The sequence below is a fragment of the Cryptomeria japonica genome, chromosome 9 (genome assembly GCF_030272615.1).
Source record: "Cryptomeria japonica chromosome 9, Sugi_1.0, whole genome shotgun sequence".
Taxonomy (NCBI): Eukaryota; Viridiplantae; Streptophyta; class Pinopsida; order Cupressales; family Cupressaceae; genus Cryptomeria; species Cryptomeria japonica.
Genome location: NC_081413.1, coordinates 492,181,751 through 492,206,219, shown reverse-complemented (window position 1 = coordinate 492,206,219; position 24,469 = coordinate 492,181,751). Strand labels below are relative to the sequence as shown.

General features: G+C 36.5%; 1 protein-coding gene across 5 annotated transcripts in view; it reads left to right on the top strand.

Annotated features, from left to right (window-relative positions):
- Positions 1-255: 255 nt before the first annotated feature.
- LOC131079684 (NAD(P)H-quinone oxidoreductase subunit N, chloroplastic) overlaps positions 256-24,469 on the top strand; it is a 32,984-nt gene continuing 8,770 nt past the window's right edge. The window contains exons 1-3 of one of the 5 annotated variants that reach the window (XM_058017704.2): positions 257-1,053; positions 19,861-19,977; positions 21,317-21,439. In XM_058017704.2, the coding sequence (XP_057873687.1) occupies positions 490-1,053; positions 19,861-19,977; positions 21,317-21,424 (789 nt within the window). In that variant the 5' untranslated portion in view covers positions 257-489 and the 3' untranslated portion in view covers positions 21,425-21,439. Of the gene's footprint in view, positions 1,054-19,860; positions 19,978-21,316; positions 21,440-24,469 lie in introns of those variants that run through there. The other 4 variants (XM_058017706.2, XM_058017707.2, XM_058017703.2 and 1 more) reach the window with 4 other exon arrangements.

Here is a 24,469-nt window from a genome sequence, read left to right as displayed (position 1 = left end):
CCATCATTATTCCCACCACTAAATACCTTCTCCTTCACAATTAGTTTCATAAAAATCATTTACAAGTGACGTTAAGTAACCTGTTGATTGATAGATTATTTGTGCATTCATTTAATTGGCCTAGATTAATGATCTATATTCATCATAATAAGTTGCTTAGGCGAAAGAGGAGGTGTATGGTTGGTGGTTGTAGTTTATTTTTTGTTCGTGATAAATAATTGTAAGCACGCTCTTCCAAGTATTGGTTGCTAGCTTTCTCCATATCTCCTTGTCCACCATTCACATTCATGCAAACCCAAAACTCAAAAGCCAAATAACAACAAAACAGGCCTCCCTCAGCTCTTCATTACAACAATCCTTGAGTTATGCCCTTCATCTACGTTATCTTTATTATTGCACATTGTGTTCATACTAACAGCAATGGTTTGAATTTTAATCACATTCTGTTTCTTGTCAATCTTTGTGGTTTGTATGTAGTTGAAAAAACAGATGGCTTGCAGTGCAGTGGAAAGCGGTACATTTTTTTCGACTCCCAATTTTAATTATCAATATCCACTTAAAACTAGCAAGCGTCACATTTTCTCAGTAGCAATTAAACCAAAAGCCCAAAGCTCTGCTAGAATTAGCACTGCAAAGTTTGGTAGGGGTACAACAACACCCACAAGCCAATTCAGTGCTATATTTAGTAGAACTACAAGAACACCCACATGGCAATTCAATTCCATAAATGGTAGAAGTACAAGAGAAGCGCCCACAAGGAAACACACTTTCAAAGTTGATAGGTTCGCAAGAGCGCCCACAAGGCAATTTCGTTTGGTGAGGTGTGGAATTGAAGACTTTGTTGGAGGGGACCTTTTGGGGTTTGATTTGGGTAATTGGTATGAGGATGTGGAGAAATACAAGGCAATTGCAATTTATCCTCCTCATGAGGGTGGTTATTCAGGGAGATATGCAACCAAGTTGAGGTATGAAGGCTACCACTTACTCAATCTCACTGCAAGAGGCCTTGGAGATTTAGAGACCTACCTCACCAAAGTCCATGCAGTTAGGCCTGTACGTATTTTTTAGCATTTTGAATTTTGATGACTTAGACTAAAAGAATTATAGGATGGAAAACCTTAAGGGGAGGAAATAGTTTCTTGCAAGTATAGAATGGTTGGTGAATCACTCCAGTTTGGTCTTAAAATTAGACTAATTGTGAGAATAAAACATAGAACTTACTATTATATTCCGGTGCTTCTAATATACATTTTGCACAAAAACTTGGCATTTTTTCTTTTTTTTTTAAAACTTGATGATTGATGAATCATGATTCTAATGTCAAAAATTTGACCAAAAACTGACCAAATGAGGGGAGTTGAATAAGTCCATACATATTACCCTGATTATGAATATGGAAAAACTCTGCAGGATCCGAATTTATGAACTTTCTTTGGCACTTTGAGTTAATAATGTATATAAAAACACCTTGAAAACCATGACTGTAATTGTCATCGTGGCATTTTAGCAGTATAATTGCACAATATAGAATTTAATTTTCTGTTGTGGTTTAGATTGATTATATTGTTTTAATTAACAGAAAAGGTTTTTTTGTTGTTTTAAAGAGTACCAGTTGGCTATGGTCCAGGCAGGCTAGAGAACTTTTTCACTATAAGAAAATCAAATAAAGCACTTCTTGTAAAACAACCTACAATTAATTGTACTAGGGTGTGATCTAGTGGAAAGGAGCTATTGCTATGATAATGGCCTTCCACCAGGCGTCTTCCTCTGTTTAAGTGGCCACTTTGATGTGGGTCACATTCAGATGAGGTTGGATAAAAGTCTCATGAGAAATTGGTAGGTCATTGATACTGGAAAGTACATTCAACTATTTTTTTTTTTAACAACCAAGGGCTAATGCCGATTATATTAAATAAAAGCAGAAAATACATGAAACATAAGTTTAACCAAGTCTGTAAAAGAAGACCAACCAGAACCAGAGCCAAATCCGGGCAATCCAAAATACCCATCGAGGGCACAAAATGAAGGACATCAAAATTACAGTCTTGGTAGAGAGCCAAAAAGAGATCTAGATACAGAAACTATCTAATCTGAGCATACGAGATGTAGAATGGAAGGATTTTAAAACAAACCCGAACCAAGAAGCACCTAGGTCCGAGCAGAGTTGTGAAGATCACCAAGCAAGAGAAGAGGGGGCTGGAGCAATTGAAGTATCCACTAAATGGACAATCATTGGAACCCGTTGATGGACCAGCATTGGTTTGTGAGGAGGAAAGCAAACCGTCACATCCGAAGGCTCTGGGCCAAAATCAGCCATAAGTTCTTCCAGGTCTGTTACCCAACCCTCCAATCTTTCATCTAGAGCAAGAGAAGAAAGGCCGTCCCCTTCAAAACATTTCTTTATCCAATTCTGATCAGTAATTTTAGAAAAACGAAAGAATGACCAGAGGAAATTAGCGTTAGCTTTGATTCCAAAATTCCTTGCCTAGAAGGGCTTCTCTGCCTCAATATATAGAATGGGAAATCTTGGAAAGGGTTTCCAACTTCTTATAGTCACCATATAATTGTTTGGCAACAGAATAGTGAGGTTCTCATCGACATTCCTCAAAACATTGCTTAAATCACACAACAAATCAGACTTGAAAACCTTCCTACATAATGCTTCAGTTTTTTCTTTCAAAAGACCAGTATGGAGAAGGGTGGCCACAAACACAGTTAGGATATCCATATTCACCCTATATTTGTGGTTGGTTTTGAGGAATTCTTCTCCTAAAATACGTTTAATTGCCCTCGCGATAACAAAATGTGACACATTTAACACCTCCTTCAGTTGTTTCTCTTTGATTTCGCCCAAGAATGCCATCCGTCTTTTGGAAGAAATGATCCTGATAGGGGAATCCATATCCTCTGCAACACTTCCAAAACCCTGCAAAAAGAAAATTACCTCAAGAAACTAATTTTCGAGCTTTAAGTCCTGTTGATAAAGGAGAAAGGATGATTAAGGTTGGTGTCTTGCTTCGGAAGCAAAGTGAGCATTAATATGGAAAAAGCCTTTGTAATTCTTAACTCATATCAAGTTGATATGACAAGTCATTCCAATTAAATGCATATTAGAGGTCAAATTTATTGGAGGCGCTAATCACTTGATGCTAACTTTTTTGATTAGCCACCCGATGCTAACTTAAGCCAATACTAAAAACCATTAAAGATGAAACCTTAGTCATACGCCGCCTCCACCAAATTAGCAAAAAATATTTGGCAAACATGATGAGAGATCCTATGGGATACCCAACCTCTGATAATTTTTTATCATTAAATGCCCCAACTAAAGGCGGCAACAACATTTGAAAATCCAAGCCAAAACTTTTCCAAACAACAGTCCACACCAAAATATACCGAGTTGTTGGAGACATTAATGCAATATGTCAAATCGCCAAACACTACAAAGAGAGGGAGTGGGAAGATCGAGAGAAATAACCAAACCAAGTAATTTCTCTCCCACAATTTATTAGGCGCTCCTGAGAAGAGACACTTAACCCACAAAAGAAAGAAGCTTTAACTACTGAATCTGTTCGTTGATCCCACAAAAGAAAGAAGCTTTAACTACTGAATCTGTTCGTTGATCCTGAATTCAAATATTCGAGCATAAAAGAAAATCTGAGTCACTCATGTTCTGAGTCTCTTGACTTAGGAATTCCAAATACTTTGATGTATTTCTCATTAAAACCATCAGCTTCCCTATTAGTTAATTGATCCGCCAAGCCGTTGGCCTCTCTAAAACATGATTTATGGTGAAAGCATAAAAAAAAATTAACAGATCAATGGCTTTGCTTAAAAAAGAATTGAGTCTCCAATTTGGAGTGCTACCAGTTCTTAAAGCATTAATTATAATGGCCGAGTCTCCTTCAATTTCCACTTTCTTAAAACCAAGATCCCTGCAGATAGATAGTCCTTCAATAGCTGCTTGGATTTCTGCAACATTATTGGTATCATCTGCTAATACTTTCGCCTATTTAGCTTCAACCACTCCAGCTAAAGGGTGGATTATACATCTTGCGCCTGAAGCTATAGGATTTCCCCAAGAGGTCCCATCAAAATTCATTTTAAACCAGCCTTCTTTTGGAAGAGTCCAGACAATCAAAGCTCTTTCTTTTATGGATGCCTCACCCTCTTTCCCAACAAAAGGATTAGTCAATCCAAACCAATTGCTCTTCATTTTGCTGTCTTAACTAGAGAATTGAGACTTTTTAGACTTAGGAGAAGAGAGTTTGCTATTAAATACTTCAACAATGGCTGTTTCAAGTTTATTAATAAAGGTCTCCCATGGCAATTTTCCCCCTTGGAAAATTTTTCTATTTCTTTCCTTCCAAAGCTCCCAAATTAAGACTGAAGGAGAAGAGTGATGGTATGATGAAAGAATAAGGATCCGGTCAACTACTGAGAGAGGGGGGGTGAATCAGTAGATAGAAAACTGATTAGACTTTCACCACTCTCAAAATCAACCTCTCAAGTCAAACTCTAAATTGACTAGTTTAAATACTGAACTGTCAAATGCAATATTTTCGACAAGTTAAACCGGTTGAGTGTTATAACAGACTAACAGTAAAACATCTTTGAAGCTCTGAAAACCTTTTAACTAAATCATTAAAGTACTTTACTGACAGTAGTTAAATGTTAAAACATATTTCAAATTGTTCTCAGTTATCATATCATATCAAAGTGGATTTAGTAGTTAAGCAATTTAACCATTGTAAACATAACCACAAAAGTATTCATCACTTGACACAATATTTTTGACATGGAAACCCAAATGGGAAAAACCACGGTGGGGGTGAATACCCACAAGTATTATGAACTCTTCTGAAGTTCGCCCTGTTAGGAGCCAAGCCTGTTAAAGCTTTTACAAAAGTCCTATTAAGAACGGATTCTGTTAGGGGCCACCCGGTTAAGGGATTGACTATAATGCCCTATTAGAAGCAATACCCTGTAAGGAGTAACCTCGGTAGAGGATTTGAAATCCAAGCTAATGGACCACCTGGCTAGAGGATTTGAATAACACTAAGCTTGTTAGAGCTTACCCAGTTAGGGGATTTGATTGTTGTAATTGTTAGAAAACAACAGAAGTTTGTTGATCTATTTCAATAGCACTACACTTGCTTGTTCAGATCCTTTTCATGCTCCTATCTACATTTACTCATACTGTAGATACATTATCAAGTTAGGCAACCACTCTCTCTTACTCTCAATCGCAAATTGCCAACACTACAACAAAACAACTCATCGACCTTATAAACAAATCAATAGGTCGGTAACACAACACAAACCTAATATCTCATAGAGATTACAAACAAATCGGTTCAGGTATGACCGTTGGATTACATAGAAAATTACATAATAATCACTGCACATCATTCAAGATATCCTCGACGCTCCTTGATCACCGCTTCATCAAACTTTGTAACTCATCACGCAGTTTCCATTACATGCAATGAACTTGCTCGTTCCCAAGATAAAAACGTTATCTCTACATGCCATGAATCATTTAAAACTCTTCTTATACAACATGCATACGTGTCATAATCTTTACCGTTCATCATTTGATCATAAACCGCTTCAACCGATTCATCAAGCTTCATCGGTTAGGGTTTGATCTCATCTACAGGTAGGGTTACTAGTTCATCTCTCCATTTCATAAGTAATATCGGTTTCCTCCACAAACTCACCTACCGGTTGCAGTTCCCTTTACTAGCTCTTCCTACCGGTTGCAAAATAATATTATAACAACATTATTACAACATCATTACCGGTTAATTGACATCAATGACAACATAACATTTCATTAATGCAATCTTCGTGCAAATGTCAACAATTGCCCCCTTTGGCATTGATGGAAATACAAGTATCAATACCCTTGAGTGTGATGTGTATAGGAATCCTGGTTTACATTATATTTTACCATGTATGCACCTTCAACTGAGTCTCCATGACTTCAACTGATAACTGGCTATAGATCTTCTCACAATCATACAATTCTCCTCATAGTCTTATAGTTCTTCTCCCCCTTTGACAACAATGCCAAAGTGAAAGTAAAACATGCAATGTCAAACTTCACTGTTCAACATCATCAACTTGTAACTTGATGCTCCCCCTGTGGAATAACTTCCACTCTACACCAATCCTGCTATAAAATTATGCAATTAGATCTGGGACTGATGTATTCTACATCATGCTCAATTGACCTCATATAGGGGCACAACCCCTAGCTAACCTCTAAGATACTCAAAAGTAGTCTTAGGCAGAGGTTCAGTAAAGATATCTACAAGCTGCTCCTTGGTAGAAACATGCTCCAATATCACATCTTTACTCTGCACTTTTTCTCTCAAGAAATGATACTTCAATTCCATATGCTTGGTTCTAGCATGCAACACCGGGTTCTTTGAAATATTTATGGCACTGGTGTTGTCACATAAGATCTTTACCTATTCTGTAAACTTCAGCTTGAATCCTTCCAGAATGTGTTTCATCCAGATAGCCTGGGTATAGTTCATATAAGCTGCAACATACTCAGCTTCAACAGTAGACTGAGATATACAACTTTGCTTCTTGCTACTCCAAGATACAAGTCTTCCTTCAAGAAAGAATGCACCACCGGTTGTGCTTTTTCTATCATCAACATTACCCGCCCAGTCTGCTTCTGTATAAACCTTCAAATCAAAGTTACCTGCATATGGATACCATAAACCATAGTCAATAGTACCTTTCAAATATCTGAATATTCTCTTGGTTGCTATCAAGTGTGTCTCTTTTAGATTCTTCTGAAATCTGGCAACCAGACCAACTGCATGAGCTATATCCGGTTTGCTGTGAACAACATAGTGCAATTTCCCTATCATTGACATGTACTCCTTTTCATCAACAGATGTGGCTTCATCTTCCTTAGAAAGTTTACAACCTGTAACCATTGGTGTCTCAACTAGTTTACCTCATTCCTAATGTCTTTAATACCTCTTTCACATATTTAGACTGTGTGATAAAAATACCACTCTTCATCTACTGAAATTGCAAGCCTATGAAAAATTTTATCTCTCCCACTAGAGACATTTCAAACTCACTTTTCATCTCATTTGCAAAATCATTGCTCATGTCATCATTGCCTCCAAATATGATATCATCTACAAACACTTCACTAACCAGTATCTTATCTCCTTCGGATTTGAGATATATGTTGTTGTCTTCACTGGTTCTCTGAAAACCTATCTTCATCAGGTGTGAATGTAGCCTCTCATACCATGCTCTTGATGCTTGCTTCAAACCATATAGTGCCTTGTGCAATTTTTATACCATATCTTTTGCATCAATCAAAGCATAACCATCTGGCTGCTCAATGTATACTTCTTCTTCCAGTATTCCATTTAGAAATGTTGACTTCACATCCATCTGATATACTTTGAATCCTTTATGTGCTGCAAAAGCAAGTAAAGTCCTGACACCTTCCAGTCTAGCAACTGGTGCAAAAGTCTCACCATAGTCTTCTCCTTCTTCCTGTGCATAACATTTGCATACTAATCTAGCTTTGTTTCGGACTACTACTTCATCTTCATTCAGTTTATTCCTGAATACCCATATAGTACCTATCACATTTTTATTCATCGGTCTGGGTACTAGGGTCCATGTGTTGTTCTTTTCAATTTGATCAAGCTGCTCCTCCATAGCTTTGATCTAGTGATCATCTTCAAATACTTCCTTAGCAGTTCTAGGCTCAATAATGGAGATCATGCAAGAATTCTCTCTAATTCTTCTTCTGGTTAACACTCCAACATGCTTATCTCCAATAATCGATTATGATTGAGTCTCACATACCTCGGAATAGCATGATCATGATCTTTTAGTTCTTCTTCTTCATTATCATCATCTTCTTCTAAATCTACCTATTCCGGTTGAACCGGTACAACAACATTCTCTTCCCCAGTTTCTTGTTTCACCGGTTCTAGTTCCAAAATCAGAATACAAGTATCTTCTTCCTTTTTCTCCACACTAGTTTCTCCTGAGACTTCAAGATACTCATCCACTCGAACATCAGCACTTTCAATGATTCTCTTTGTTTGGTTATTGTAACATTTGTAGGCCTTACTCTTGGTGGAGTAACCAAGAAATATGCCTTCATCACTTTTAGCCTCAAACTTGCTAACATAGTCACCTCTCTTAATAAAACATTTACTGCGACATATCTTAAAATAACTGACATTAGGTGATCTACCATACCAGTATTCATAAGGAATCTCATCCTTACCTCATTTTACCAATATCCAATTCATAGTGTAGACAATTGTAGTGACAGCTTCCCTCCAGAAAGTTTTTGGTACACCTCCTTGTATCAACATCGTTCTAGTAGCTTCAACAACTGACCGGTTGTTCCTCTCTGCAATATCATTCTTCTGTGGTGTCCTCAGTGTAGAAAGTTGCCTTTTGATACCATTTTCTTCACAATATCTAGTGAATTCCTCAGAAGTAAATTCACCACCTTGATCAATCCTCAGACACTTTATCTTCTTATCACTTTACTTTTCAGCTAAGGCCTTGAATGCCTTGAACTTACTAAAGGCTTCTGACTAATCCTTTAAGAATGTGACCCACAAAATTCTTGAGCAATCATCAATGAAGATCATAAAATATCTGTCACCTTGAATACTTTTAGTCCTTATGGGTCCACAGAGATCTGTATGAACCAGATCTAACAAATGTTCTGCTGAAAAAGATTTGCTCTTAAAAGTTGAGGATGTCATTTTTCCCAACTGACATTCTTTACACAAAGCATTAACCGGTTCGTCCAACTGAGGCAAACCTCTCACTGACTTGGACTTACTAACTTTGATAATGTTATCAAAATTTATGTGACAAAATCTTCAATGCCAAAGCCAACTATCATCTATTTTAGCAATTAAACAATTGTTGACTTTAGGATTCAGATGAAATAGGTTATCTTTTGTCTGTTTGCTGATTGCAATTAGTTCACCTTTCCTCCCATAGATTTTGCACATTCCATTCTTAAATTCCAATGGATAACCTCTGTCATTGAGTTGTGCAACACTCAAAAGATTGTGCTTTAATCCTTCGACCCAATAGACATCATCTGCACTGCTCTTTCCATTAAGAGAAATAGTTCCCTTTCCTTTTACCATGCAGGGTGAGTCATTACCAAATCTCACAACTCCTCCATCAAATTCCTTCAAGGTAAGAAATTTGCTCCAGTCACCGGTCATGTGGTGTGAACAACCACTATCAATGATCCAATCATCAGAACTATCCATGCGAGAAATTAATGCCTTCTGATAAGATGTCTCCTTTTTAATGGCAACAAAGACAATGTCTTCATTAGCATCTCCCTCAGATTCCTCATCAGTGATACCACCATCAACTGCAATGAGACAATCTCTTTTGCCTTTTCCTTTGTACTTCTTGAACTTCTCACGCTTGTGCTCATTGTCACCATTAGGACAGTTAGCTGCAATGTGTCCAATCTTGTTACATGCAAAGTATTTCAAAGGTAATTTACCTCTGTACTTATCGGTACCTCTAGGCAACCGCTTGGCCAACAATGCTTCAAGCTCAACCAGACTGTCTTCATCATCAATTTCTCTGTTGGATCTAGATTCATAACTGTGACTTACGTCTCTACTTTTTCTAACAGATGGGTTAGAAACTGAAGCTCTAAATGCAGATTCGGATTTCTGAGCACTACCATCATAACCATTTAATTCAAATGCAGTAAGCTTACCAATGATGGAATCAAGAGTTACCTTAGTTTTATCAATAGACTTTAGCTCCTGAATGGTTGCAACTCGGATAGCGTAGACCGGTAGCAAGGTTCACAACACCTTACTAATAACTGTGGCATCCTCCACTTTACCACCAGCACTCTTGATCTCACCGACTATATCCTTGATCCTCTTACCATACTGTTGAATATTTTCACCTTTAGCCATCTACATGTCATCAAATTTTCCTCTTAGTCTCTCTTCTTTGGCAATCTTCACATGCTCATCACCGCTGTAGATTTCCTCAAGTTTCTTCCATACCTCATAAGAAGTCTCTAGACCATAGACATCAATATACTCTACATCAGACAAAGAACTGATAATAGCTTCCAATGCTTGATTGTTTTCTTGTTGCTCTTTCTTTTGATCATCAGACATAGTCCCACTAGGTGCAACATATTGAGTAACAAAATGTTCCCAGTATTGACTTCCTAGACTCTTGATATAAATTTTCATTCCATCACTCCATATTCTATAGTTCTCTCTATTAAACTTCGGACCTTCTATCTTTATCATGTTCTACAAGATCTTTACCTCAAGCTATTAGGCTTAGACCTTAGAGGACCTGAAAAGGTCTGATACCAATTGATGGTATGATGAAAGAATAAGGATCCGGTCAACTACAGAGAGGGGGGGTGAATCAGTAGATAGAAAACTGATTAGACTTTCACCAATCTCAAAATCAACCTCTCAAGTCAAATTCTAAACTGACTGGTTTAAATACTGAACTGTCAAATGCAATATTTCTGACAAGTTAAACCGGTTGAGTGTTATAACAGACTAACAGTAAAACATCTTTGAAGCTCTCAAAACCTTTTAACTAAATCATTCAAGTACTTTACTGACAGTAGTTAAAAGTTAAAACATATTTCAAATTGTTGTCGGTTATCATATCATATCAAAGTGGATTTAGCAGTTAAGCAATTTAACCATAGTAAACATAACCACAAAAGCATTCATCACTTGACACAATATTTTTGACGTGGAAACCCAAATGGGAAAAGCCACGGTGGGGATGAATACCCACAAGTATTCTGAACTCTTCTAAAGTTCGCCTTATTAGGAGCCAAGCCTATTAAAGATTTTACAAAAGTCTTGTTAAGAACAGATCCTGTTAGGGACCACCCGGTTAAGGGATTGACTATAATGCCCTATTAGAAGCAATACCCTGTAAGGAGTAACCTCGGTAGAGGATTTGAAATCCAAGCTAATGGACCACCTGGTTAGAGGATTTGAATAACACTAAGCTTGTTAGAGCTTACTCGGTTAGGGGATTTGACTGCTGTAATTGTTAGAAAACAATAGGGGTTTGCTGATCTATTTGAATAGCACTACACTTGCTTGTTCAGATCATTTTCATGCTCCTATCTACCTTTACTCATACTGCAGATACATTATCAGGTTCAGCAACCACTCTCTCTTACTCTCAATCACAAATTGCCAACACTACAACAAAACAACTCATCGACCTTATAAACAAATCAACAAGTCGATAACACAACACAAACCTAATATCTCATAGAGATTACAAACAAATCGGTTCAGGTATGACCGTTGGATTACATAGTAAATTACATAATAATCACTGCACATCATTCAAGATATCCTCGACCGCTCCTTGATCACCGCTTCATCGAACTCTGTAACTCATCACGCGGTTACCATTACATGCAATGAACTTGCTCATTCCCAAGATAAAAACGTTATCTCTACATGCCATGAATCATTTAAAACACTTCTTATACAACATGCATACGTATCGTAATCTTTACTGTTCATCATTTAATCATAAATTGCTTCAACTGATTCACCAAGCTCCATTGGTTAGGGTTTGGTCTCATCTACAAGTAGGGTTACCGGTTCATCTCTCCATTTCATAAGTAATACCGGTTTCCTCCACAAACTCACCTACCAGTTGCAGTTCCCTTTACTAGCTCTTCCTACCAGTTGCAAAACAATATTATAACAACATTATTACAACATCATTACCGGTTAATTGACATCAATGACAACATAACATTTCCATGATGCAATCTTCATGCAAATGCCAACAAAGAGATCCATAACAAATTAAAAAGAGTGGAGGAAAAAAGATTGGTCCAACATTTGAATAAACTCAAAATGTAAAATAAAACAAGAGAGGCTAAACCAAAATTGAAAATTAGATGTTGCTTCTAAGATAAATGATCACCTAAACTTCTTGGTGCATTGAATGTGCATCATAGGACAGCGGGTGAGTGTCAAAAAAAAAAAAAATAGAAACATACTCCCAAGCTGCCACTAGCAAATAAGGAATAACCCCACGTCCCCTTGCTACTACTTAAGTGCAATTTATGCTTAAAATTAAGCAATTAGAGTGTTCCCATTCAAATTTTTAATTAAGCGGAAAGGATAAATTAGAATCTTTTCCTATTTTAGTGGAGCAGCAGCTGCTTAAAAATTGAAAATAAGCATTGAAAAAAGGGGGGGTTGGAAATAAGCAGCAACTGCTTATTGGAAAGGATAACATGTGGCTCCACAATTTTTTCTCCCTCCTTTTTATTTGTTTCCAAAATTTATGTGAAAAATTATTACTAAAGATTTCTTTTAAAAAATCCAATTTAATATGACTGCCCATTTTTAAGCAGCAAAAATTCAACATTCATGGGGTGTAATTTCCCCAAAAATTTGGTGAAATGAATTAATTAAATTAATTATTCTAAAGTTGTCCAAATAAATAAAATATTAAAAGGATGACTTTATTTTAATTAATTTAACTGAAAGTGACTTAAATAAAATAAATATTATAAAAAATTTCACTTTATTTAATAAAGCTCTCTAGCTTGTTCGAGAAGCTACTTCATAAGGAGGAATTAAAAGTAAAGGAGAATTTATCCCACATTGAGCATGGAGATTGATTTGGAGTTTGAGGAGTCTTTATAAACAAACCTTGTCTTCCTTCAAGAGCAGGATATATGAGAATTCTATATGGAAGCCATTTCTTCTTGTTGCTGAAAGTCAGCGACTGGTTAGTTTCTAAGGACGAAAATCCTAGGAAGTTGAAGGTTGGATGCAAACCTATACCTTCTAAGTAGAGTGGAGTGGATTTATATCAGAGTCCACCACTGGGTCTAAGGCATGAGTTTGGATTCATAAATAGCTGAGACAGTGACCATTTGAAGAGCAGAAAAAGAATACAGATTTCTGAGCATAAAAAGTGTATTTGTGCAAGGGTTTGAACATATTTTGAAAATATATCCATTGGGGACCTATAGCTTCATTCCTGGCAGCCATTGCTAATCAGAATTCAAGCTTTAATTTGCTGCTACAATTCACCCAGCAGTAGCAAGTGGTCTATTTCTTGGCCCAACACCTAAGTCTATAAGCTGTTTTTCATTACCACAGGGGATGCATTAGGCAATGCAAGCCTGATTGAAGGTTTATATGTTGAATTTATACTTATAGATGCTAAGCGTTTTGGAGAAGGACCAAATCGATCACCTTCTTGTGCTTCAATCTGTCCTATTCTCAGTGTCCAGCTTGTTGATGATCATTGGCATTCATCTCAACATGGTGACCATCATTTGCAACATACAGCTATATACCACGTTCCTGTAATTCGCTATCATAAGAGAATTTTATGCTATAACATTGTAAATACTTGGGTTGGACAATATTAATAAAGGTCTCCATTGCTGCTGTCTATAGAATTCCAACTTATTTGCATGGTTAGTGTGATAGTGCAATCGTTAATTTGTTTCCAGATTTCTTTATGCATTGCACTTGCATATGATATATGTATCCCAAACACAACTTCATTGCAAACTCAAAAACTATAGAAACCCCAAACAAACAAACACCTTCAGAAACTAAAAATTAGTAGCATTATTGGAATTTCAGAGTTGAGGAGAACAGGCGTTCTTACATGGGGCCACTAGCTCCACAAATTGTTGCTAAAAATATTGGGCAGTGGCTACTAGCCAAAATAAGCTAAGCAACCGCATGGTGACCTAAACCATAAACTATGACTCCATTAAATTTCTCCAAAAAATAAGGGGAAAACTATCAAGAGAACATGCAAAAAATTGTCGAAATACCATGCAACTGACACAATGAGAGGCTCATCATGACCTGAAATCATATATATCATCTGTTTTGTTGGATAAGTGATGTATATTTTCTAGTCAATAGTACGGATGGGGCTATCCAGTTGGAAAAAAATATTGTCGTTTTGAATATTTTCTAGTTTTGTCCATGTTTTAAAGCACTCATGTTTAACCTTTGCGTGATTTGTGCAATGTGTAAAACTGCTTTTAATGTGCCTTTTAATATTTGCACATGTGAAAGGGTTGAGTAAGAGATTCATTATTGTATTTGTGAACAGGTGAGTTTTATGCAATATTAAAGAATCATACTATGCTGGTTTTTTTGCCTAAAAAGGATTTTCCAAGAAAAAATATTGCATAATAAATTTTATTTTCTTTTCATTCTATAAATTGCATCAAATTATATGTAAACTGCTTCTTTTAAACAGATTTATCAGACTTCTTTTTTATATATGCATTGCAGCTTCATTATCTTACAGCAAAGCATATTGTAAAATTTACAGATGAGCATCAACAAGGTGAACTGAATGCCAGTTGAGAGTGTTAATGTTTTAGCAACACAGAAATCTGAAACAAGATACACAGAATTTATCTTGGGAAAACCCTCCACTTGAGGGTGAAAAACCTAGCCCACTCAAAAATGAACTTTATTATATCTCTGAAAATGAATACAACTATTGATAGTTTCAGATTACTATCAATCATAATAAGATAAGATAAGTCTGATTCTCTACAAATCAACCATGACAATGAAGTCAAATGATACATCTCATAAGGCTGAAAGCTCTGAACACAGAAAACATATAATATAACTGATCTGTCAGACTACACATACACAATATTCTCAACTTTCTCTCAAAATGAGAAGCCACCAATATATCTAACAATCTACTGAAGAGGAAGAAGACCACAAAACTGAAGGAGCGGTGAATATAAAGAAATGAATTACAAAATGAAGAGACTCCACGATGAAGGGGAAAAGTCACCGACAAAGGAATGAAAAGACTCCACGGTGGAGAGGAATAGTCACCGACAGAGACATGAAGAGATTCTACGGTGGAGAGGAAGAGTCACCGACAGCTACAAAGATAATTCACCGAAATCCTCATAACCACCTCACCGACAGCAAACAATAACTGAAGTCACAAATTAATTAAAGGACGATGAAGATCTTCTATCGCAGCTATAAATTCAACACTCCCTCTTAGCAAGAGAGAGATCTTCATTTCATCATCTCATGGCAGATACATACAGCTACAATCAAAGAAAGTCAACAGAGTCTCATCACAGATTTTATTCAATAAAGTTGTTATCTCATCTTAACAATATTCACCATAGCTACTCCTAGAGGGTGAATGCAAACAGAAATAAAAATCATTAAGTCATACACATCACTTCCACCATAGCTACTCCCAGAGGGTGGATCAAGGGATTTCACCTCGAACTTCTCTCGCAGAGAAGAACTCATTAATCAAGGGATTTCACCTTGAACTTCTCTCGCTGAGAAGAACTCGTTAACAAGGGATTGCACCTCGAACTTCTCTCGCAGAGAAGAACTCATTAATCAAGGGATTTCACCTTGAACTTCTCTCGCTGAGAAGAACTCGTTAACAAGGGATTGCACCTCGAACTTCTCCCTCACAGAGAAGAACTCATTAGCAAGGGATTGCACCTCAAACTTCTCCATCACAGAGAAAAATGCTTTAACCAAATCTTCATGACGATGTAGCTCCCTCTGAAGCTGAAATGTCAAGCTCCCTTTGAATTTGAAATGTCATGCTTCCTCTGAAGTTGAAATCAATCTTTTGACCTCCTTGTCCAAGGTTACTTCTGACGATATGTCAGACTCCCTCTGAATGTTGATTCTTCCTCTGCGAAGAAATCTAAGCAATCTTCCTTCCTTGAATGCAATCTCTTATTCGTCCTTTTATAATTTTGCTCAGCAATGGAATTTCCATTCACTTGGATTGATCACACCAAAGCACATAGTGATGATCTGATGGTTGTGTGGCCTTTGGCCCTCGCCATCACTCATCATCTATCCACAATATCTGCCCAGGGCATAGTTTAAGCATCATCTAAAGAACTATCTTTAATACCATCCACAACAAAGTGATGGACCAACCACATAAATGCGACAGAAATCCACCTGTAGCAGGGTGTGCTAGAATGCTAAACTGCAGTGCCCATCCTAGGACAAAAGCACAGGATCTACCTTCAAGCGGTTAGGCTGTATAGGAGGAACCTGGCTCTGATACCATGTTAATGTTTTAGCAACATAGAAATCTGAAACAAGATACACAAAATTTATTTCTGGGAAAAACCTCCACTTGAGGATGAAAAACCCAGCTCACTCAAAAATGAACTTTATTATATCTCTGAAAATAAATACAACTGTTGATAGTTTCAGATTACTATCAATCACAATAAGATAAGATAAGTTTGGTTCTGTACAAATCAACCATGACAATGAAGTCAAATGACACATCTCATAAGACTGAAAGCTCTGAACACAGAAAACATATAATATAACTGATCTGTCAGACTACACATACACAATATTCTCAACTTGCTCTCAAAATGAGAAGCCACCAATATATCTAACAATCTGCTGAAGAGGAAGAAGACCACGAAACTGAAGGAGCGATGAATATAAAGAAATGAATTACAAAATGAAGAGACTCCATGATGAAGGGGAAGAGTTACCGACAAAGGAATGAAAAGACTCCACGGTGGAGAGGAATAGTCACTGACAGAGACATGAAGAGATTCCACAGTGGAGAGGAAGAGTCACTGACAGCTACAAAGATAATTCACCGAAATCGTCATAACCATCTCACCGACAGCAAACAATAACTGAAGTCACAAATTAAATAAAGGACAATGAAGATCTTCTATCGCAGCTATAAATTCAACAAAGAGGAAGCTAAATTAATATTTAAAACATTTTTGAAGGTACTTGATATTTTTCTGTATAATTGTTAGCTATAATACCATTATTTGATCAGACTCGTGAAATCCTTTTCTAGTTGATTTTCACGGCTATAATAATTTCCAACTCTTTTGTAATGTACTGTTTAAGCAACCTGACTACTGCACCGGTTTGTTCAATCATTTCAACATTTAAATTTATGAAAAATATGGTTTCAATCTGCGGATTGATCCTTTTAGTATGAATACAGATATCCATATGTCTAGCATTATGAAACTCCATTGTGTGCCCCAAGTTATGTAGTAAGATAACAAAATGTTTGGTTTTAAAAGATATTTATGCCCTGATGAGTTTAAGGTCAACAATGCATAAAATATATTAGTTCAGAACTTCAGAGTATTATGGTGAACTTTGGTAATTAATTCTCCATTATACAGTTTGGCCTTGCTTCAACCCATATATCTAATTAACTAAAGATTAATCTGTGACATAGGAAAAGTTTGATTGAAAGAAAATACCAAATCTCCTTAAAATAATATGCAGAAGAGAAACAGATAAATAAAGATATAATAAATGGATGTCTACAAATGGTTGATTTGAGGTGTCATTCTATAACACAAACAGAAAGTTCAGGCAATGGATGCAGATATTAAAACTATGAAGGGAATATGCAGACCAAAGAGAGAGTTGGCAGAGTGGCTAATGATGGCACACAATATGAGATGGGTGTGTGATTTCAAAATCTAATCACTTCACACAGCCATAGGTTCTAGATATAAATGCAAGCAAATGAAATTATGGGTTTGCACTGAATTCTAGAAAATTGCTATGTCCAAGGCTATGTTTCTTAGTTTTACACCAATTGGAGGAAAAGGGTTCTACCCTAAATGAATAATATTTCAATGACTAAAACTAAGCATACTAAATAATTACTAATTATTGATGCCCTTGCCATAGAAGCGTAGAACTATATACAATCTATGCAGGGAAAACTCCGAAGTTAGTGGGGTAGATTCCAAAGAGAAGGATAGCATGACAGATCAAATGATTGCACCATACAAATTCCCTCTTTAAAGTAAACCCTTAAAATATTTTTACTAACATCATCCCGTGCCATCATCAATAATGCAACTATTTTCAAATATAGTTTTTTTTTTTTTTTTTTTCAATAAAAGTGGATTATTCCACTAAACTTTTTTATTAATATTTTTTATTTTTTACACAGGATTCAAAGAGCATACCAGAGGAAAGAACCCTGAGAAGAAAACCTCCGGTCACAGCTCATAAAATAAGCCTATAGTATCTAACGGATCAATATATACACCCCGCCCAAAACCACATACAAAATGCGGTCACAACACATATAATATCAGTTTTGCATAGAGCCCATATGACAATTTGCCAAAAAAACCCATCGGATAATTTTCAAATGTAGACTCCATAGCTGCTATCAATGGAAGAAGACAAAATTTTCCAAAGCCCTGTGCCAAGTCCCATGAGCCAAAAACCTTCCTGCCAAAAAAGAAAGTATCAAAAAACCTTTGGAAAAACACTATTATATCAAATACCATGACCTCGAACACTTCTCCAGACAACGAACATGAATACTTGAAATGAAAGGGGAAAGCGTGAATAATTATCATCATAAAATTTTACATCGATGTTACTTAAGAAAATCATATGACTATCGTTGCAAACCTTCCCATACCCTAGAAGGAATTTCCTCAAAACCCACCTCTCGCTGATTAGCATTGCTATCAATGGCTAAATTTGCCAAATAATCTGCAATCTTATTAACTTCTCCGTAACAATGGGATACCAAGAAAGATTCAAACAATTCTAATTTTTGTAAAATGGGATCAAGTATATACTGCAAATTCCAACAATTCGATTTCTTTTTCATAACACATTGAATAATCACCATAGAATCACCTTCAATTATTAAGTCCTTAATACCCAAAGAGATTGTCATATCCAATCCAAAAGACAAAGCATGAAATTCCGCATAATTGTTAGTTTTAAAACCAATAGCATGACACTTAGCTCAAATAAAATTTGCATTGTGATCATAAATTACCATGCCTACCCCAGCCAGCCCAGGGTTACCACGAGAGGCCCCATCAAAATTCAGTTTAAAGTGCCCCTACGGAGGAGGTTTCCATCTAGCAGAGCATCTCTTACCTATTGCATCATTCTTTTTTAAAATTGAACCATGAGAGGGTAAAACTGACAGCAGCTTCCAAACTCTAGTAACTCTACTATCCCAGTGCGAAAAAGAAGTAAGATTTTCCAAATTCTTATAAATAAATGACAAAGCAACCTCAGAGATTGAAGATTCAATTTTTAATAGAACCTCAGACACAAGAGACCTTGTTTTTTTAAATATCCTGTTGTTTCTCTCTAACCAAACATTCCAAATCACAATAGATGGAGATATGATCCAAAGGCATGCATAAAAAGATGAGGCAAACATAAAGGGCCAAGATCTAAAATGGGAAATGAGATCCTTACCAATAACAAAGGATATATTTAACTTCTCAAACAACCACTGCCAACATTCATATAAAATGCTTATAATTAGGATGCCATGTAATTTGCTTAATTTCTATATATCTGATGAGGATAAATAGTTTTCTTCAAGCCAAGACATTGTGAAAGATCAGCTGTAAGTTGTAACACATTCTCTAGATCGGATATTTTAATTCTTCACTTATTCATAGAACTATCTGTTGGAAACGCTCACTAATTGTTTACTGCATGAAGAGGCTGGTCACTTCTAGAATGTCAGTTTGAAGTGCATGCTCTCATGCCACTCGTTCCAAACTGCTTGCATTATCAAAATATAGCTCCAAAGAAGAAAAAACTGCAAGTAGCTTATCAGTTTGTTCTCATTAGTTCTGCTTGGAAAGTTTTTTAAACAATATTATAAGTTTTTTATTCTCTGTTTTAGATGTATATTTTTGGCTAGGTTATCTGGGTAACTACTCATGAGACTTTGACTCTGTTAATTTTAGTGATACGTTTGCAGGCCCATCTAGGGAAGCAACCAATTGCACGTTTCAACATGCCACCAGAGATTGATTATAGACTCTCTTTACTTCCACCAAAAAGCAAGGGTTTGGTGCTATGGTTAATTGAAGCTAAGGTATATACTATATATTCAATATCTAAATTATATCTTCTTTGCATATTAACTTTATAAGTAGTAATTCCTCACCTTTTTTCCAAAATAACGTTGATACAGAATGAACTGATAATATCTCTAATGTTATTAGTTTCAATCTACCCTCTCATCAGTAATTTACTTAATTGTTCACATTTTGATTTCACTAGATTCTATATGCATCAGAATTCATGTGTACTTGATGACTTTATAAGAAACCCATTTTGTTTCTAAAATCATCTATTTTATATCAAATCATAAAAAGCAAGGGCAACATGGAGATATCACCTTTTACGTGGAGCTCTCTTAGTAAGCACTTTGAAAGACAATATTTTTGCTTTTGCACCTACTTGCAAAAGGCATCTTTTTTTCTGAAGACGTACTATGTTCTGCCAATTTTAACTCAAAGGACTCGGGCCAATCTCTTGGGGAGGATATTTTACTTTTCTTTTCCAATGGAAGACATGTTTTCAAGCCTTAGTAATTTCCAGATCTCATTGCGACACTGTCATGACCCCTTATTATAAAGTGTATCCTGATAATATCCTTTCCGTTTTGAGGGATCATAATGTATAGCACATTCTGTTTTGATCTAATTTAAATCTTGTAGGTATGTTTCACTGGTAGAAGGTGTGAAATACAATTTCTTTATTCTGGCAAGAAACGCAAATAGTGTCTTTGACTCCTGATTTATTCATTCTTGCCTTGAATACAAGACATTACCCTCTATTTGCATGTTGAGTTTTCCAGGCATTCCAGGACCATAGCAATTATATTTTCTCAGGGTTGTGGATCCTTGGCATTTTGGTCAAACTTCAACCATAGCGAGATAAAGGAACTATGTCTTAATTTGTCAAGCAGACCCTTATAGTTCCATCATCGTCCACTAATACAGTCCGACATCTACTTATCATATTACATTGTGTGTAGAACAAAATAGATGAGCTTATTCTCACCTACTACTCTGTGCATAATTCATTGAACTTCATTCTTTCCATGTATTTCTTTGTTTGTCTCAGGGATCCATCGAATAAAATAAACCATTCCCTCTTTTCTTTCCTAAGCTTGAGTTTCTTCTACAGTAAACTAAATGCCTAGGAATATTTTTTATATGAAAAATCTTTTGTCCATTATTTTGTTAATCATAGAATTGAGAAGTTGAAAGAAAATAACAAACAATAAGTTGAAGTGATGCACGAGCATATCTAATTCATCAGCAACCTTTGACAACCAAACATATATTGTTTCTTTGTTATGTCTTTCTATGTGTTTACAGTTTTCTCATTGTGCATTACAAGTTATAGTGTGTGGTTCCTCATAGGTGATCTTGAAGGTTCTACTATGGTTTGGCTTGATGCAAGGGAATTTGGTTGTGGTCTTCTTGGCGCACTCGTACAGTAAGGGAATTCAGTTTTCTCCTCAAAATTGATAGACTGGATTGTGTGTAATGATGTGATTATATTTCATTTTTATTATCTGCCTAGAACTTTGGAAAAATTGCTTAATCTATTTATCACTCAAGATTGTTGCCTTCAAGTTCCTTGCACTTAATTTCATTCTGGAGGATGATAACTTTTCCTGCGCAAGTTTGAATTCAAAAATTATTTTGCACCAAGACATGGGACCAGTATACTCCTAGGATCTTGGTTAGCACCAAGACCTTCTAGCATATCTCAAAGAATCCACTTCTTTTGATCCATATTGAATAAATAAGATGTAATCTTAACAATGAGTCTAATATCAGGAGGTCATCCCTAAACTATTCAACATGATAACAAATTTTTGTTGTGTATAAATGAGGATCTCCTGAACCTATGAGGAATCATCAATTCCTTAAACAAATCTCTATCTTTTGATATTCTACAAGATCTTGAAATTCTGTAATTTGACCTACCACCAAGAATCAAGATTATGCACCACGTTGTAATGAAACTACTCATACTTTCTCTTTGTTGACATTAGTGGTATTAGAGAGGTGCATTACATGTGGTAAAGTTTGATCTCCGAAGATCTAAGAGAACTCTATTTGTACATAGTGTCACCTATATCCACCCCCACAGAGATTGTTAGCCTATAGTTGACATCGCCCAAAAGAATTATTGGTGTGGGCTTAAGTTAGGATCACCAATGTGGTGAGGAAGTTAGATGAGGTCACTAAACTATTGAAAAGGATGCAACGGAATTATATGAAAGGGGAGGATTCATCCAATAGGATGACACTACTGATTCAAAGGAGGATATAGGCAAAGAAGAAGAGAGAACATGCAAAAGCATCTAACACCAATACAGGAAAAGAATGATTGTTGTAGACCTTTATCAAGGTTTGACCACGGTATGTGAATGGAGGTGCCAAGTTTTATTGGTCATTGAACCCAAAAGAGTTAATCAACTAAATCACAAAGATGGAAGAGTTGTTTGAATTCGAAGAAATCTTGAACTGGTAGAGGGTTAGAATAAAGAGAAGATCACTGTGGTGAAAGGAGACATGTCAAAGATTGAAGAACAATAAAGAGAAGATCATCCATTGAGATTAGATCGTCACCTAACTGAAGGATAAGTTCCTTCCTAGGGACTTGTTGACGTGTTTTTTATGATAGCGTAGAACACAGAATAAAGTTGCCTAATGGTCACCTCACTCTCTCTTGATCAAAGTACAATTGCATGCTAAGATTACAGAAAGTTCAAACAATCGACTCCAAGGTTCCTTTATGCTATGGACATGACTCAGTTGGTTGATGTGTTTGCTGGTAATCCAAGGGACCTTACGTTTGCATCATTCTTTCACTTCTTTGTTGTGGCTGGAACTCCATCATCAGATATGGCAATTCTGCAATGCTTCTGCTTCGAATGGACTAAAATGAACTGAAAGTAAAGGAGAAAGGGTTTAGAAGGATCTAAATCTACTCCTAAGGGCAGTGATAACAATGGATAGTGCTCTGGTGGACAAATTCCAAATAAGCCAAGCTCTGCTTCGCCAAGATCAACTACAACTCTGCAAGAACCGGTGCAATCTTCTGGGAATGCTAGAGGATTTTCATATCAAGAAAGTACATTTGAATACCCAAAAACGACGCAATCCAAATGACCATCTACAATCGAACTTAGCACAAATTTAGGGGGGTCAGGCTAACTTTACACTACAACTTACACTCAGCAAGATGCAAAAAGTATGAACCATGGAAATTCATCAAACACCATTGCATTCTCCATTGAAATCAAAGCACTATACTACTTCTACTCTAAGTGAGGAAGGTGAAACCATGCAAGCTTTGAAAAAATAACTTAAGTGGACACCATCAGAGAACAATGTTTCACTATGTCTTCGGACATGTAGTGTCGCGATTAAAACACTTCGTTGGTGAAGCGGCCACCAAGGTTCAAATCCCTGCTGGGCCACTGTGCTCGTAAGGCCTTGTGCCTTCGTTGGGTCATCGTGCTCGCGGATTTGAACAAGTGAAGTGTGTGGATGAGGTCCCCTGTTTGTGGCCTCACTGGTTCATAGCTCCAAGTCAAAAGCGTTCACGTGGAGCCGGAGGGCGTGTCATGCCAGTGTCACCAATCACGTTAAAAAGTTTACCAGGCATAGTTTTAAAAAAAAAAAACAATGTTTCATTGTTATTATCTCAAAACTAATCGCAACAATTTCATACAAAGCTCCCTATTGTTACAAATGAGGGGGGTCACCCCTTTATATAGGTCTCAGGCCATGATTACATGCAAACCCTAATTAGGGTTTTCCCTACAAGATTCTCCACTCAAGATGCAACAAGGTCGGAATCTCCAATTAATAACCCGTCAAGCCCATGTACAATTAATTCAAAAGTACCCAAAATAGCATCCATTGTGCATTAAATGCACCACCTCCTTCAAATTCGCCCAACATGCGTTGAATATTCATCCATGCAAAAATCACCCCATTATGTCATAAATGCTCCATCATTTCCACATACGGCAGTTGCATGCAAAAAGAATCTGCCATAAATTCAACATGCAATGACCGGGTCGCCATTTGGTCAAATATTCCGGCAATGAATGCGACACCATACTGCCATGCGTTCAATAGATTCTTGCTATGCAAGTGGACCCTATCGTCATATATCCACTCCTGCACATCTCGAATTGTTGAAGAGAGAAAATTTGATTTAGGAAGAATTTTCTTGAAGTCTCTTCAACTTTCCTTGCTTAAAGAATTTTTTTCATCAATTTTGCACATTCCCTATTTTTTAGGAAAATTTCCAAATTAGGGTTCCACGGTCCAAGAGAGAGAAAATTATCCTACGAATCCAAATCTGTAAAAAAATTTGAAATTTGGATGTGATTTGATGCTCGAGAATGGATTTTTAAAAACTTTTCTTGAGGGAAATTTCTTGTTCAGTTCATCCATGATTCCTTCCTTGCCAAGAAATTGTTTTTCCACCTTCAATTCATCCCAGCGTGGAATTCATGTTGTGAAGGAATTCTCCTTTGGAAAGAA